Below are 18,702 nucleotides of genomic sequence, written 5' to 3' on the forward strand. Positions count from 1 at the left end.
GACTATCAGTCCAATACTGTTTAGACATCTTTATATATACCTCATCTCTTGTCTTTCACAGAAGAAAATCAGCCTTATAGGTTTAAAGTTGTTATAAGGGCAAATAAATTAAGACAGACACACACATTTAAGGCTATTTTTTACGCAAAATTCACTTTTACATGTTGTTTGAACATAAATGTGTGTTGGCAGCGGGTGTGCACAATCACCCTATAATTATAAAAGTCTACCCGCTCCTTTTTTAATCCCTATAAAACATAAACTGTGTCTCAGAACAAGCCTTTTGCAGAATCTGTACAATGTGATGTCACATTTTACAAGCCCCGCCTACAACTGTTGACGGACACTTCTGTATTAGCAGAATGAGCAATCAGCCATGTTTATTTTTCACGATACAGCATTTAAATGCGGACTGATGACAGATCAATCAGGGTGTGTCTTGGCTTAAAAACCAAAGACTGACAGCACTGTCAATTAAGAATTGTGGGAGGGGCCTGTGCAGAACTACGTCATTCTGCCAAGTATCTGAGAACGCCTTGATATGAGAAAGGGGTTTATACTTATCAGAATTTATATCGGGAAAACTTTGTGAATATCGAATATTTCAAATTCAAGCATACTTTAACAAAAGAACGCACCAAACATCCAAAAAGGAAACATGATATTGTGGACTGCTCTACACTCCTCTACTACATGAACTCTCATGAGTGCAGTTGGCAGATATCAAGAGTTATCAGTGTTTAGCTTATTTTAAGCAATCTGGCAACCATGCGCACGCAAACGCCCGCTCCTCATTGCGGAAGCACTGCCGCAGATGATCTGATGACTGATGACTGGAGTTTAGCGATCAAAATGAAAAGCATCATTCAGCCGGTCTTTGTTCTGTCATGGGATCTCGATTGTATTGTTTGTGATTGTGGTCACTGTATAAATGCACTAACTCAATCGCTGTTGTGTGCATAGAAAAACAGAGGCTATGGCAGTGAGGAATTAATAATATAAATTTAACTTTTATAATATTTTTCATTAGTTTTTACCAGTTTTCATAATATAGACAGAGAGAGTGTATAAGTCTTTTGTATTTATTTATATATATATATATATATATTTTTTTTTTTTTTTTTTTTATTTAAATGCAAATGCAAACATATTGAGATATCGAATATCGTAAAAAAATCGGACAATATCGAGATATATATATTTTTTTCATATATCACCCAGCCCTAGCACAAAAAAAGTTTAAGCGTAGTAAGACATGAAAGAGAACTTTAGTACTCATATGCAGAGTGACCGACACTTGATTTCAACGCATGATTTCATTGTGATATATATGATAATCAAAACCAAACAGATGTTTTTAGCAGAAGGTCTTAGCTAGTAAAACGGTCATTTTCTAAGAAAATTAGAAATGTATTTACTTTTTTTTTTTCACAAATGCTCGTCTTGCACTAGCTATGTGATGTGCATCTACAACTTCACGCATTACATTTCCGTTGGAAAGGTCACACGCCGCATAGGTGGAAGTACCAACCCAGTGTTCACAAGAGTGGAGAAGGAGGACCATTCAAAAATTGTTGTATGTTGAACGAAACATATTTATACGTCTTTGTATCAGTTTATTGTTTAAAATGGTTTGTTTGTGTGCATATCCTGGATGTTTAAATATTTTCAAACCTATAAGATTTCTTCTACTAGAAAAAAACTTCACCTTTCCAACGTGACTACATAAAGCCTTAAGTCATGGACACGTATCGCAGAGACAAGCAATTGTGGGAATGGTTGTGGAAAATGTTTCACTAGATAAGACGCTTACTCCTCAGCAACTGGGAACATGTAGAGCCCTTTGAATCTGCAATTTGGACCTTCAACCCGTTTGGCCTGGAATGTTTTTTTAGATTTTTTCCGACTGAAGAAAGACTTGAACATCTTGGATGACATGGGGGTGAGGAAATTATGATGACATTTTTATTCTGGACTGAACTAAGACCTTTAAATATCGGCAAACCTTTTCACTACCTGTCCAATCTGAAAACATTTTATGACTATTGAGTGACAGGCGTTAGAGTATGATCAAACAGAATGTATTTTTGCTTGTAAAAAAAATATGTGAACTGCCCAAGAGTGAGGAAGAACTGCAAAGCTGATGAACAAAAAAGAACCTGTGAAATGTGTCACAATGGTCAGACGGATCTGCTTTGTTCATACATAACATCATAAGGTCAACTGGTAATGTTATAACTCCACGTAGCGGAAACTTGACAGAATTGATTTAGCTGTATATCTGAAAAAGTTCTGTTCACACATCTAAATGGTAATTTACCAGTAAAGAGTGTGTGAAATGCCTATCAACAATTTAACATGGTGTCTGCATTGTTGAGTTGGAACGGCATAGAGGTTTTTTTTTTTTTTAGGGTAACTGCATTTGCTCCTAAATAAAAATCACTGATCAGTCCCACCCTCCACAGTAGAAGGTGGCATCATGCCAGCTGTGGGCGTCGTCTGCTGTCTGCTAACAATTGCCGGGAGTCTAGCGATGGGAGACAGTGCTGATGAACTACATCCTGGGGTGCACATGTTCCATTCTTCACCCAAATCAAAGGTGGAAGCACCATCTGTCTTCAAAATATGTTTTCTCTTGCACACACATACAGTGACGACCGTATTCTAGGTTTGTATTCCAAAGAGTCAAGAGCTTTAGTAGGCAGAGTATACTTCGTTTTCCATGTTGTTGTGAATGGTTGTCCATTCTAGCCATTCAAAGTGTACCCTATAGATCATGAGCATGTTTGGACAACTGTGGACCTATGGATGTTTTCGAGCATTTAAATTATTCACTCAAAAAGCTGTCTGCAATTGGAAAGATGATGGATAACTTTCAGACTGAGCCTGAGTGGAAAGTATACTTTCAGCTTTAATACTGGACAAATAAACATCAGTTAGAACAGGTTCCTCTGATATCTAAAGAAAATATGTTGTGAATGAATGTACAATTTTATCATTGAGACAATGCTTTTTTCAAAGCATGATGTGGATCAGTAAAGTACAAATTTGCAAACTCAAATACTAAAGGATTTGAGGTGAACTTGGGTTCAAAATAGCTCTTTTATATATATATATATATATATATTGATTGATTGTGTGATTCTCCACACTTCATGATGTTTTAAGATCATGTTTTAAGACATAACATTTTTATATATTATATAATTAATCTATAATATATACTGTATAATATAAAGATATTATATTAAAACATCAGATAATGGGATGGGACATGGTTATTTTATTTTATTTATTTTTTTATCATATGCATAAGTTTTAAATGTTTTTCTACATGGTTACATCGAGGCTTTGTGTGGAGAAAGGCCCACTAAGGAGCTAGATGGCAGTGGTTCCTAACTCTGTTACTGAAACCCCCAAACAATGCACACTGTCAATGTCTCCTCAATCTGACACACCCACTCCAGGACTTGGAGTCGCTACTAACGAGCTGATGACCTGAATAAGGAGTGTTTGAATAGGAAGGCCAAAAAAATATCCACTGTTGGAGGCGCTTCATGAACAGGTTTGGGAACCACTGCTCTATAAGTAGACCCCACTCATCGGGTTCAGGGGAGAAGGGGCCAACTCAAACCAATTTTGGGCTTTGTGAATTTTAGCGACAGTACTGTATATCATAATCATCTGAAGCACATGCATATTCCTGAGAGGCCACATTTTATTCTGCCCCAGAGCAACACAGAAATAAACGGATGAAAGAAAACAGAGATGGAGACGAGCCCACTTTACCTCAACTGAATGGCGCACTCCAGCTCGGCTGCTCTGAGACTCAATTCTACAACGAAAGGGGGCTTGTGCTATGTGCATACTAACATTCAAAAGCTTCCCCTCTGTGATCCTCAAATCCAATCTTTGTTAAAAGCAGACATTAATCTTTCATTTCCTGTCAAAATTCAAGAGGTCCGCAGAGTAAAGCTACAGCGAGACAAAGCTCCAATGTCTCGCTGGCTGAACGAATTCCTTGTCAAGGTCTTGGCTTGAGTGAACGGCTAGGGTTTGGGGTTCAAGTGACCATACAAGGAACGATGGCCCGTTGGTTTTATATCTCCCCAGACAGTCTGAAGGAGGTCACAGATGGAGCATGTTTCTACTGGCATTTTAGCTTTAGTGGCGCTTTCTTTGACAGAGAGTCATCCATCTAAGGCGGACCACAATTCCCTTATCATCGATTAACAAAACAAGACTGTTTGAAACCCAAATTAAAAAAAGAATTGGATCCACTAAACCAATTAGCATTGTTAATATGGGCAATGAGAGCGCCTGGAGGCACGGAACAGCTTTCAGATTATCTTTCCTTATTGACAAGCTGCAATGGGACAGCTTGTCATTTTTGCGGAAACACAGGGATGGGTCAACGAATAGTTGATTAGTGAGGTCAGTAGTGACTAGTTTTTGTCGTACATTTTCATTTTGATATTTAACCAAAGCGTGTGGTTGCTACAACCAGACACGTTCATATTCAGCAACTGTCCATCATTTTTTTGACACCAGGCATGTCGAGAAAATTCTGCATTTAGCACCATTTCATTGTTCTCCACCTAACTAGTTTTAAACGCAAAGCTTGCTAAGAAAACTGGGGTTGAAGTGGGAGGAGAATTATTTAAGACGAATGGGTTGACTAGCTGTTGACTAGTTGATTTTGTAGCTCATTTCGCACGTCTCTAATGAAGGAAAATAAAAGGACAGATAAAAGATTTCGACAAAACATAAAAGGGCTTGGGGTGTTTCGTCGCTCACGCAAGCAGTGACTAATGTGTGCGTCTGCCGAGTGAGTGAGACACAGTAGACAACGGCAAGGCTGTGCTTGATTTGATGAGCTGTTGATGAGAGCCGCCTGGATCCCTGTAGAGGCTTCAGAGAGAAAACGAGCGCGAGACGCACACACACAGCCGAGTTAGGCCTCGATCTATCCTTCACTTCCTCCCCGAAGAGCAGCTTCAGCCAATGGAATCGCAGATTCCCATCCCCCCTGATGTCCCCTGCCAACGGCTCAGCCAATCAGACGGCTCTCTTGTCTGCTTCATCAGCACGGCCCTGGCGCCTCTCTCCCCTCCCTCATTTTCCATCCCCTTCGTGCTCGTTCTAATTATGGAGAACAAGTTGTGGAGCACGGAGAGAGGGAGTGGAATCAAAGGAGCACGGGAAGACAGAGTGGAACGAAGGAGAGGAACGTCGGAATGGTGGGGGAGAGGGCCGCATTGACAGGATACAGATCAGCCTGCAGGGCTTGGGGATAAACAACGATTCTTTCAAGCTCTCAGTAAATTAGAGCGCTGCAGAATGATGGTGAGAGTGAGTCGGCCGTGTCTGTCTCACTGCAGCGGTGTTATTGCGGGAAAGACACAATCCTCTCCTTCCGGCCAGTCTGTGACGAGAGGACAGGCAAAAACGAATGAAGGGTAGACAGCAGGACTAATATGAGAGATTGGGTAAAGCAAGAAGGGATAGAAAGTGAGCTGCTTTTTTGGAGTGGAAATGATCAAACCAAACAGAGATCAGTGAAGCACCACAGTGATACAGCAAAAGCCTTTGTGAATCCCCAAAAACCTAGCTGCCTACATAGGCAGAATTTTAAGGCATCGGTCATGCCCCACAATACCAAGTCTGTTCCAAAAAGAAGATGCTTTTCTTCAGGACAAATTGTAAGACTGCTTAACATGAATCCTTTGTGAAGGAGGCAATCAAAGAATGCACTGCGTCAAGCTCAAAAAAAAAAAAAAAAAAAAAACTGTTCAAGATGGCAGAAGTGAGAGAAAGATTTATTATACATATTTGTTTTGTGTTTTTAGTTTAGCTATGTGCTGAATTGTGCATTAATTAGCTGATTTGCTGGTGCAGGCTTGTCTAGAGAGAGGATTTTAAATTACTTTTAAGGGTGATTCCCAGCTTAAACCAGTCCAGCAAACCCAATGTATGACCATTTCCATATAACACGTCTCAAAATGGTCACCTATGAAGTCATATTTCAATTTGGATGCAGCCATAGAAGACAGCTCACTACGTTTTAGAACAAACCTTTTCCCTTTTTTTTTCTTACTTCCAACCCAGATTTAGTCATGCTCTGCCTCCATCTTATTTATGGTTCTGAATATTCAGCTTCTGAAAGCAGTGCTGAGCTCTCATCTGTCTTCCCAGCCTTTTCTCATCAACCGCTCTAAATTCTCAACTCCGACTCTCATATAAACATTAGTTGGCTAGACTGTGTGCAATTCAAAGAGGCACATCTACAGTCTTAAAAAATGTTCAGGACACAGAAGTGGTCAATAAAGGAAAAGTGTGATGAAAACACACAAACATAGTGCACGTTGTTTCGGTTTATTGTGCTTCGGTTGAATGGCAGAAAAGGTAGACAGTGGCCGAGAATTAAGTATTTCCATCATATATTAGGGAAGAAATTATTAGTCGAAATTATGAAAATGTTGACAAAAAAAATTGTCAACAAAATTTTTTGTTGTCGAGTAGTATTTTGATCCCATGTAAACTAAGGGTGCTTCACACCTGCTTCATTTAGTTTGGTTGAATCGTACCAGAGTTCGTTTCCCCCTTTGGTGTGGTTTGTTTGGGCAGGTGTGAAAGCAGCAATCGCACTCAGATGCGCACCAAAGGCGGACCAAACAACATACCTAGACCTGCTTGAAGAGGTGGTCTGGGCACGCTTTCAAACAAACTCTGGAGCAGTCCGTTTGTGGTGAGAACGTGATCCCACCTCTAACAGACCCAACTGCATAAAGTACTGATCTGGGCATGTGACTGCATTTTGGTTCGTTTCAACTGGTTCAGACCAAAGCAATCAGTGTGATGTGAAAAGGAACCAAAAAAGCTGAAAAACGCTACAATGTATAATTGTTTGCCCTTGGTTTGGACCAAATGAACCGAACTAGAGATGTGAAAGCACCCTAAGGCCCTGTCCACACGAACATGGGTATTTTCAAAACCGCTGCTTTTCTGTTTGTTTTGGCCGTTCATCTACACGCAAATGCAGCACCAGGTCACTGAAACCAAAACATTTTTGAAAACTCCTCCAAGGGTGAAGATTTTCAAAAACTCCTGTTGCGGTGTTTGGCTTGTGATGTAAGAGCATGAGCTGTTATCTCCGCCTACTGAAAAAGTTTTCAGGCTTCTGACTGGCCAACACGGCTTTACGGTTAAGATCATATCGCCACCGGTTGGCTTGGCATGTTTTTGACAGTCCTTCATAGCATGTGTTTAAATTTTTTATGCGGACAGAGATTTTTTTTAAACAAAAGTAAAAACTTTGTTTATAAAAATACCTGTGTACGTGTGGACATGGCCTAATACAAGCAATAATGCAGTTGCAATACAATGCAATAATGCAGTTTAACCAGTGTGGCACAATAGAACAATAATGTAATTCAGCCCTCCTAGATAAAATTCAAGAGACGAAGACATAGCACTTTAGAGTAAATGCTGCTGAGCAGTGAGAAAGCAGCAGTTAAGAAAGCATCTCATTACAGCGATGTGGATGTTTGCACAAACTCTCCATAAGGATACTTAAATGTTAAGGAGGTGAATTTTCTAAGCAAAACCTTTACTGAAGCCATTCCTTGAGATAAATAAAAAAGTATTTCTGTGCTGGAAATAAACAGGAAGACTTTAGGCATTTTATATGATAAGAGAGTGTACAATGCTGTGAGTAACATGACACTAACAAGGAAGCTTAAAAAAAAAATCCATCATCCATCATCTGAAAAACCAAATCCAAAACAAAAATTCATTCATTAAAATTCCCACCCACTGTTCCTTGTGATATGAAGCAGGCTAAGATTTTAAATAAATCTGACTACCACAAAGAAAGAAAAATATATTTACTACAAAATCCACATGGGTAATGATTTTTACTGTTATACTCTATAACTATTTACGAAGTCTGCAAGTTTATGATCCATAGTGTTTTAAAATTGGTTCATATTTGAAAAGTCATGTAGTGTGTGCCGCCTGGTCATTTCACCTGCGTCAACTTACAGATTTACAATTCGAAAGTTAAAAAAGCCACCCAACTCCTCTGTGACCTTCAGTAAACCAGCTTTTATTGTGAATAGAGGGGAAAAAACTGTGATCCCATGATTCTGCAAGTAAGAGAAGAGCATTCATCATCATTGAGAGCTTTTTCTAAACCCAATTTCTCTAATAGAAAAGGCAAAAAAGTAGGAAGAATTGACTAGGAGAGACCAAAAGGGGCCTAATTACGTCTGCAAGGTCCAGCACATGTTTATTTGATTCGTCTTTTAAAGGAAGTGCTTGATTAAATAAATAGAGGCCAGGAAGCGCATTTCAAATTCTCTTTAATGGAAGATGATGAAAAAGCCCACGGCTCGAGGCAGAGCGCGCAAAACCCACCACGAGAGAAACGCAGGCCATCAATCTCGCTCTTGCTCATACGCATTTCACCTCTTAATGTTTTCCCCAACTGCAATGCATTGAAGATCTGAACACAAGCACATAGAGAGGCTTGGAAAGCGTCAGGTAAAAAGGGATAAACTGTACAGAGATTCCCACCAGCCCATAATACCCAAGGCATGTAAAAGAGGTTTAAAAAAAACACGCAGAACACCAAAGCAATATTTGTTCAGAAAGATGACACAGGGGGAGACATGAATAAAATGTGTGTGAGAGTGTGCGCGCACGGCTTCGCTGTTGAGACAAAGGCATTTACGATTACAGCAACACAAGGGCTGCCAAAGAAACAGCGTTTTACCCTTCACAGAGGTGAGCGTTGAGCAAACTGCAGGTGACAGAAGCTTTGATACACAGATAAACAGCACTGAGGTTGTTCCTATAACCTCCCCCTCTCTCCAACAGAAAGATAAGCCAGCTGTGATGAGCTCTTACAGAGGTGTAATCCTTCTCTCACAGACACATCTTGGCTGACACACTTCATCACACTAACAGAGAGGGGTTGTGTGTAGATGGCCATGTATGAGTTCCCTTCATACCAGTATTCACCAAGAACAGCCATATCAACAGTATTCATAGGTAAAGTAACACACTTATGTATTGTTTCAATAAAGACTTTTTTACTTGTGTAGCAGATGTTTTTATCCAAAGTGACATCATCAGCTATGTTTAAATAACATTTAAGTCTAATCAGTTATACTTATACAGTTCTGTTCACATTGGACAGAGTTCTAAATCGACTTCACAGAAACATAATGCTGTAGTAATGTCTTAAATGACCATTCAGATGGTTAGTTCAAATAAAATGATGCTGTAGTGTATTTGTCTGTAAAATTCACAGGAAAATCTAGCCACTTACTTAAAACAAAGACTGAAACAAAAAAAAACACATTACAATAATGGCATAAATGACAAGAATAACACTAGCAAATTATAAATAATATTACAAATAATTAGCAGTTAAGAATTATTATAAAGTAGGATTACAAGTGATATTACGAAAATAGTTTTTTAAATAAAGAATGTGTCTACAAACAATGATAAAACAAAAATTGGTTTTAAGTTTTTTCTCTCAACCATCAGCATGGAATCAATAATAAAAGAACTGTTGACGGTCTTCTACTAAACATGTTTTTAACAATTTTAGGAACCAACTAGTTTTATCATCATTGGCTTTGTATTTACAAAAAACTCAAAATTTCTCAAAATATCTTTTATGCTCGACAAACAAAAAAGTCAGACAGGTTTGGATGAGAGTGAGTAAATGATAACAGACATTTCATTTTTGGGTGGACTGCCCCTTTATTTATTTGAGACCTGATAATTATCCATTGAAGACTATTGTTTTATAGTTTTATAATTAATTATTTTTGTATTATTCTTCATCTATTTTTGCGCATTTGCTTGAACTCTGGATGCTGTCTGTTAAACCTCAAGCACTACTATTTTCATCTGCGTCTCTTTTTTTTTTTCTTTGTTCTTTATGAACTTCAATACTTGGGGAAAAAAAAGTCATATTTTGCTAATAATTACATTTAACTCCAAAATGACAAATAGAGTTAGATATATTTCCCTCGTTTTCTAATATATTCTTTGGAAGTAGAAAATCGTGCTATGTTTTTCATGTATGGGATATCGCAACGTCCACCCAAAGAATGATTTATCAGACACAATATTAAACAGGATGTGAAGTAAACAGTTAAAATAAAATGTTTGAAAGATTGAGAAGTTGCCAAAAAATCCAGACATAAAACCCCACAGAGAAGAAAAATGACAGCTCACAGACACATCTGAAAGGTCGAACCATCAAGAGCCTCTACCGGCACAGAAGCACCCAAACAAGGTCAGGATCTTGAGCAGCGTCTTCATAAAGCTCTCAGAGATTGATAGACTGGAGGGCAGTTAACACTTTGAAGGAGATACACATTCGGACAAGCGATGTTGAATAATCTCTCCTGGACCAAGTCTGTAGCACAGTTTTTGACACATTTGTCTGGTCTCTAATATTCAAATTACATTAAGACATATCTAATTGTGTTTCTTAGGCTTGAGATTCACATGTCAGTCAGACTAGCAGATATCAGACAAATACTGGATTTGTAAATTATATTTGAAAGCCATATGTTGACAGAGTAAATGTGTTCAGCCGACAGCGGTTCAGTGCTAAAGCCTCCCTGTGTCTAAAAGTTTGATATATCAATCAAAACAAAAAACAAATAGAAAACCGCAGCTCCTTCATGTACAAATGATCCAGGAGTATCTGGACGTGTTTACCCCAGCAGCAGTGCCGCAATGTGATACAGCCATCACAATTAATATCATCAAAGAGACGACTCGACTCATCTGACGCTGCACAGTGAGTGAAAAGGTTAAGATTAGCAGAAGACTATGTATAAATTCTGCAATATATGACAGTAAGTCCTGTCTAGTTAACCAAAAGTGCTGATATTTTGTACAACAGAGTTTCAACGTTTACATTGCTCCACTTGTCTGTGTTTGCAACATTCTGGACAGTGTGTGGGTTAGTGGTTAGTGCAGGCAACAATTAGGGATGCACCGAAATGAAAATTCTTGGCCGAAACCGAAAACCGAAAAAAGAGAAAACCAAGGCCGAAAACCGAAACCGAAACACCGAAAGAAATTATGCCAATTATTAGTACCATTGCATTTATTGCTATGACTGTGTACTAACTTTACTAAAATTAAGACATTGCAATTGCATAAATTAATATTAAAGTTTCAAAGATAATTACAATTACATAACTTATTTTTTTTTTAAAAATACATAAGTACAAATTATGCAAATATTTATTAAGCACATTGCAACAATGCACAGTATAAAATAAAATTCAAACTAAAAATGTATCCCACTCATGTGTATATTTAATAATAATGTACAGGACTACTGGCCTGCAGAAAGGTTTTAAAATGAACAGTTCTCTCATAAAAACAAAGTGCATCTAGGTGAAGTGTATTTGAACATTTTCTATGTAGGACTAGAAAGTGCATCACTTCTCCAGTAGGCAAGATATGACAGCAATATATGACAGTAAGCCTAAGTAGCCTAAGAACAAAATAGCCAACGTATTATTGTTTGAGGCACTTTCTTGCAGAATTCCACTGAACATATCAGACAACGAGGGTGCATGCCACTCATCTGGTGCAAAGACCAGTCTTTTTTCTGCGCTCTGATCTGTCTCTTGCGCTTGGCGCTTCTCCGTCTCCACGCGGGTTCTCCGCATCCAGCGCTGCCTGGATCATTTCTCGTGCGCGCTGCCTTATTTCCGCATCCAAGTAATGGTCTTTATAACGCAGATCAAGCACATTCGAGATGAAGTGCAGAGGATCCGAAAAGATCTCAGTGAGACGTGTGCTAACAGACTCTAGAAGACTGTACTTTTCTTTGTTTTTACTTCGTGGTCCGTCTTAATCTCTTTGTTAGGAGACGCTTTAGTGCTGCGAATAAAGGAATACGAAGAGAGAGAATGTTCTCACTGGTGTTAAGTGAATGTCGCGTGGAGCTCGTGGTCTGCGCTTTGCAGGTGCACGTGCAGGTCGCGGTTTCTGTTTGCGTCATCACAACATTTCGGCCGTGTTGTTTCGGTGATAAAAGTCTATCGGCCGAAAACCGAAAAGGCCATTTTCGGCCGAAAATTTTCGGTGGCCGAAATTTCGGTGCATCCCTAGCAACAATAGTATTCGAGTGAGTCATTGAATCATTCACTCAACCAGTTTGTTCAAAAACACTGATTTGAGACCAAAATAAATGGCTGCCTTTACAAGCGAGTCATTGAATTATTCCCTCAAGTAATTCCTTCAGGAACAAAACACATCTGCGGTCGATTCAGTTTTGAACTATTTTATCAGCGGAGAAAGAAATGGACAAAAGTAACTTGCGTCTAAAATGTATGTTACTTAGTATTCACTTCCTGCTTATTGATATTGTAAAAACAGTATCACATGATTTTATGGGATCTTTAAAATATATAATGCATAAACTACACTGTACATCCACATGGGAGATGTTTTTACAGTTCTGCCTGTAGCACATATTTTCAAGGCTGTTTCCCATTTCAAAGGGTACTTTATATGAGATGTCAGGAGCTCTAGATCTCCAAGGGTAAATGTAGCCACACTGAAGGCCACTTCAACATCCACTATCATACCTTGCTTCAAAAATGTTGGCTTCAAAAATCATTTTCAAGGACTTTCTGCAGCAGGAAGCATGACAGCGGATTATGCCGTGCAAAGCGCACACTGTTTTTGGTGCTAGTAAGGTGGATTACTTATGATTTCATAAATAAAGAGACAATGTGTTTAAAAACCACGTCAGATTTCATGGGGATTGCATAATTTGAAGCACGACCAGGTGGAGAAGAAGAAAGGGCAAATTTCCTCCAGCCACTGACACATAAAGCTCCAAAACTTGCTTCATTCATGACAGATGTTATTTTTTCTTATTGCCATCATGCTGATCCTACTTCTATTCTTAATTTAATTGTAGGAATACTTTAGTAAAACATCAGTTCATATCTTCCTTTGTTATGTTATGACTTGTGGTGGATACAAGTACAGCTAAGGCTGAAAAATAGGTTCTCTGTGGTCTTCAACCCATGTTTTCAAAGGTTTTTCCACAAGATTTTTTTATTTTTATTATTTCATTTGTGTAGTTCATGCTACATGAACATCTGGTGTTTCTTTGTACTTTTCTTCCACTGATCTGGTGCAGTACTTTACTGTGTGAGGGATAATTATCCAAACACAGTGCAGACTGGCCGTTCCTTCTGCTGTTATTCTCTTTGTCCTTGGCTGAGAGTTCACTGGGCCATTGTGTCAGACACATCTAAAAATAGGTTTGCCGGCATGATACCAGCAGCCGCTGGGGCTTTTAAACAACATTACCTCAGTCATCAAACCCCTGCGGGAAACCCATCATGACAGCACCAGAGACTGCCGTTCTTCTCGTTTAAATACCCATGCAGTGTCTTCTGACTCTCTGTTCACTGGAAACACCGAGAGCTTTATGAGTGCAGCAGGTTGAAGGACTATTTTTAGGAAATGGATGGTAACTGGAATTCCTTAAGCAACTCGGAAATCCTCATAAAACAACTGAGCCTTGAGAAAAACTTTACGGATCAGTGAAGAAAGGATAATATCATACTGTAAGAAACAGTTTACCAAAATGAATTTAGTCACCCTTATGTTGTTCCCAACCCAATTTGACCTCATTCTTCGGTGGAACAAAAACTCAAGTGGTTCCTATATGTCAAGTGAAGTTACACATCAACAAATATAACTGACAAGCCACTCGTTCCTGTGTAATCACGTAACGTAATCACAGTGAAGATTACTTTTTTTTTGATTATTGGAACAGCCAGTGGCCTCTAAATGTGTTCATTGTACGTAAAAGAGCAAAATGAACATTATGCTTAACAGCTCTTTTCATGTTCCTAAAAGAAAAGAAAGTCTTGGTCTGGGTTTAGGACCAATCGTTTTTTACAGTGCTTTTTTTTTTTTTGAAACTTCATAGCCACTGACCATTAACTGTATTTACTGTATGAACTTTCTGCTTAACATCTCTTTTCATGTTCCAAAGAGAAAAAAGTCTCAATAAAGAGGAAATTATGACATAACCTTCTTTTTGGGTGAACTTTTTGTTCAATAGAAGGTAAAATGCTGCTAATACACACACACACACACACACACACACACATATATATATATATATATGTATGTATATATTCATCTTAAAATTTAAAAAATGAATCAACAAAATATTTAATAAAAAAAAAAAATCTAAATTAAAATGTAATAAATATCTGCCTGTTGATTATCCAGTTAAAAAGAGTTTGTTTGTCAACAGCATGTTATGGAAAACATTTTCTCCTCCTTTTTAAAAGATGACAAGCCAATTTATTTTTATTTTCCAACTATGCACTACTATATGGTGAGTTTAATTTTATTAGGCTACTGCAACGATGTAGTCAAAGACAGTAAAATTTTCACTTTGTGTTTTTAAAAAGTTTCATGTATACACAACAACATTTTCAAAATGATTATCATTTACACATATCCACGAAAACGGCCAAAAACGCTTTATAACGCATGCCAGGCCAATAGTTGGCGCTATCACCTTGTATGTATGTTGCATATGATGCATCTCTGCTGTTGGCTGTAATACTGGTGAAGTAAATCCACACTTTGCTGAAGAAGCGTTAGCCAACTCTTGACCAGCAACAACAGTACCATGTACTCTGCCACTGTTGTGTTATTTGTTCGCGTTTGCCTTTAAAATCCAAACATACTTCGCACATCTACATACCTAACAAAACTACGTACGGAAATGATAATGGTGCCATTTCAAAAACTTGCACTTTGAAACCCATTTTCAAAAATATGCATGTTCAGTCCCCAAGCGAATAGGCAAAACGCATAAGTTTGCCGTTTTTGGCTGAAAATGTTGTCGCGTAAACAGCCCCTTAGTTGCATTTAGCATTGTTATTCCCACTGTCCAGGACTCCATCAGAACAGACCTGCAATTCATTTTTGGTCAAGACCAACAAGTTGAGAACAACTAGTGCAGACAATTTGGTTGCAACAGAGCGCAAAAGAGGGTTTTGAAAAAGTATCCAATTCTGATTAATAGCCACAACTAAAGCACTGGAAAATAGAGCTCTGAAAAAGCAAACAACAGTGCAACGTACAACCAGAAATCTTTTTACGTGCGAGTGGAGGCAGTAATGGCATTTTCTGTTTTTGTGATCTGGTTTTGGTGATATCGCTATACTATACTATACTACTATATCCACTTGAGAAATACATACAAAGAACTCGTAAAAGTATTTCTAGAAAAATAAGTCATTATTAAACACCTAGGTCAATAAGTCTTTAAAATCTCAGACTAATTTGGGACTGTAATGTCTCACCGGGAGGCTGGACGGGCGATCCTGCTGAGTAAGACTCATGTCATCGTGGTTTGGTTTCCCAGACTGGCCCCTGCTACCATATCCCTCCTGCAGAGTCTCCTAGGGAGAAAAGAGAGGAAGACTCAAGGAAAAAAAAAACAAGAAAAATTAAATAATAATGCAGCTACTGAAGGACTCAAACCGCCCAGATAGTTGTGTCATGGTACTGTACATTAGCAGGCCTTGATTCACACAGAATAAGGTAATTAGACAGTCGCAGACAGCGTGATGACACCAGCCCATAATTTTGCTTTATCCACAGACTTGTGATTCACACAAGCAGAACGGCTGTTCACGCAGAAATAGTGAAGCATATCTAACGGCTGAAACGCAGACTGTGCACTGAAATCAACAGTAAAAGTACGCTGAAGCAATGCATTACAGCAAAAGCCCTCACACCAATTCTGAATTCTGAAGGGTGAATGTCCAAATAACTGGGTAACAGTTCTATGAGACGTAATAATACAGAACTGCAAGAAATATATTAGAACGTGTAGGAAAAATAGTAAAAATGTGAAATATTATTTCAATTTTAACACACTTTCAAAATTTAGTCAGGTCTTCAGAATTGCATGAACCTTCAAAAATCTTTCTATTAAACTGATATGGTGCTCAAGAAACATTATCAAATGTTGAAAACAATGCACAGCTTAAAATTTTTGTGGGAACCATGATACATTTTTTCAAGATTCTCTGATTAACAAAGTTCACTGAACAGCATTTATTTGAATCAGAAATGTTTGTAACATTATAAATGTCTTTCCGAGGGTTTGTCCACTAGATTGATTATATTTCATTTGTTTAGCTCAAGCTACATGAACATCTGTGTTCCTTTGTACTTTTCTTCCACAGATCTGGAGCGGTACGTTACTATACATTTTGTATGTAACATAAAAACTGTTGTTAACATTCATTGATAAGAGGAAATATGTCTTGATCAGCAAATCAGCAAATTAGAATGTGAGTGACTTAAGTGAGTATAAGAGACTTCTTTTAACTTCCTAATTATTCCAAAAGTTTGGTATTAAAACCATAACAGCCATCAATTCCAAAACACTTTTGCTTTAAAATGATGGCCAATATGGTAGACATTACTGACAAAACTGTGTCAGCCAATCAATTTACTGACAAGCAGAACTTACAACTAAATGTCAAGAAAAAAACAAATACAAATCTGTGTTCTACAAGAGGAGAAAAAAAGTATCCCTTTAAAGTCTACAGCAATCTGAGCCAAAAATCCCAATAACTATTGGTATCAGGCCAAAAGAAAATTAATAACAGCATCTTTTGAAGAAAAGTGGATACTTGACTTCCCTCAGCAAATACACTTCGGAAAAAGAAAACAGACTTGAAAAAAAGGGGGTTGAAAGTGTGCCAATTAAGGTCGCCCTGCCCGCAATCCACTCATGTATACAAACATCAGCAGAACGCCTTCCCTGCTCACTTCATTCAACAGTGGAAAAAACACCAGACAAAGAAAAAAAAGGAAAAAAAGGAATGGGGCATTCCCGAGCCAAACGGAGCTGTGTGTGTGTGTGTGTGTGTATTGACTCTGGGTCATGGCCAGGCCACACACACAGACGGCTGTTTACAGTTGGGCCATTACATCACCGCTCAGGCATGTGCTGATTCAGAACCATAACAGCTGCTCCACTCCGATAACGGACGGCGAGACCTCCGAGATTCACCGCGTTGCAGGAAAACTATGTGATACCTCCCGTGTGACACATGCTTTTTCTCTCAAATTAAAAAAAAATCCCTTTTACTATGGTATTTAGCGCTGTCACATTAACAAAAAATTCCAGCAGTCAATAAAATTGTTGGGGGAATTTTACTACAATTGATTTATAGATTTAAATATCACCTCAAAATGACCATTAAACATACTCCTAGTTAAATATTAATACGTTGCATTAAATTAAAACATTACATGAAACCCTTAATCTGTCTGAATGCTAAATACAGGTGTAAAAAACAAGGGCCAAAAACATTAAATTTGCCCAGTTTAACCACACATCAAAAACACATGTGACGTCACAAGACTTAGCGGCAACCTCCCACGCTCTCTCGTGAAGCCAACACAGAAGAACACGGACTTAAACGGTAATCCGTCAACTGGCCGCTGTTAAAATGGCCAACTTTACTGCAGAAAAAAACATGTTTACAGCCTGGTTCATTTTGGTAAATCGGTCCGGTAGATTATGATATATGTATGGTAACTAATTTTGCCTTTCATGACAACTGTGAGGAGGGTAATGTTTTTTTTATTTTTTATTTTTATAACTAATCCATTTAAATTATATTAAGACTTAAAATTCTGCATAATTAAGGGAGTGGCCAATTGAGTGACAGGTGGATTGCTGCTGCTGAAAGCTGTCGAGCTAAGTGGGCGTGGCTTCAGCAACTAGTTCCCACCTTTTCCTACTACCAATATTCATAATCAACTAAAATTAATGAGAAGAGTAAACTAAATTGATAGATTTTTCCCTTCTCTCCCTCTTTTCTTCTGTTTATGGATGTTTGATAGGCTTACAAAATATAAACGAAACCAATCAAATGGAGTAGCTCCAATTGCCTCAGGAAGGATTTTTGAGGTCAATATGTTCTGATCTGAGTCAGAGCTTTCTGTTTTATTCTTCATATAATTCATGTTTTCGTTAAACTGAAGGTTTGTGTTGAACGAAACGTGTTTACACAGGGTGTGTCTCGATAAAAACGTCGCTGTAAGCAGACAAACGCATCTGAGACTCGTAAAACTCAACATGTCCATGAAAACATCAAATCCATCTTTTTATGGTTTTTGAGTCCCTTGTGGCTCCACGGTTTCAGCACAATGATTAATGGACCGTTCTTTGAGCTACAGATAAAGCAGAAAACATCCCTTCAGTGTGATTAATGCTCTATTGTAATGGCTTGTCTGAAATTGCATCATCCCTGAGCAGTTTGATGTTTAGTCAGCGCGTGAGGGACATATTGTCTCTTTTAAGGCAACATGAAACCAAATTTGACAGTATTTGCTTTCTTAATAAACGTCCCTGGTCTTATTTGTGTCTGATTCATCAGTGTGTGCTATTGTAAAGAATTTTTTTTTCTGTTGTTACCAAGGCCATGAGGGAAAAGAACAATACAATTACAGAATAATATCATAGTCATCTAACAGGGATCCTTTTAAAATCACAAATTGGTCTACCAGTAATTGTGAATGCTGTTTTCATGTTGTCTTGCCATTTAATTACACACACAAAAAGCCTTGTCCTGAAAC

General features: G+C 38.2%; 1 protein-coding gene across 4 annotated transcripts in view; it reads right to left on the reverse strand.

Annotated features, from left to right (window-relative positions):
• The window catches only part of LOC113121254 (AT-rich interactive domain-containing protein 1B-like), an 82,571-nt gene that overhangs the window by 38,188 nt on the left and 25,681 nt on the right, over window positions 1-18,702 (reverse strand). For all 4 annotated transcript variants that reach the window (XM_026291570.1, XM_026291572.1, XM_026291568.1 and 1 more), the window contains exon 4: window positions 15,402-15,500. In XM_026291570.1, coding sequence (XP_026147355.1) covers window positions 15,402-15,500 — 99 coding nt within the window. The remainder of the gene's footprint in view (window positions 1-15,401; window positions 15,501-18,702) is intronic.

Source organism: Carassius auratus, chromosome 20, assembly GCF_003368295.1.
Source record: "Carassius auratus strain Wakin chromosome 20, ASM336829v1, whole genome shotgun sequence".
Classification (NCBI taxonomy): domain Eukaryota; kingdom Metazoa; phylum Chordata; class Actinopteri; order Cypriniformes; family Cyprinidae; genus Carassius; species Carassius auratus.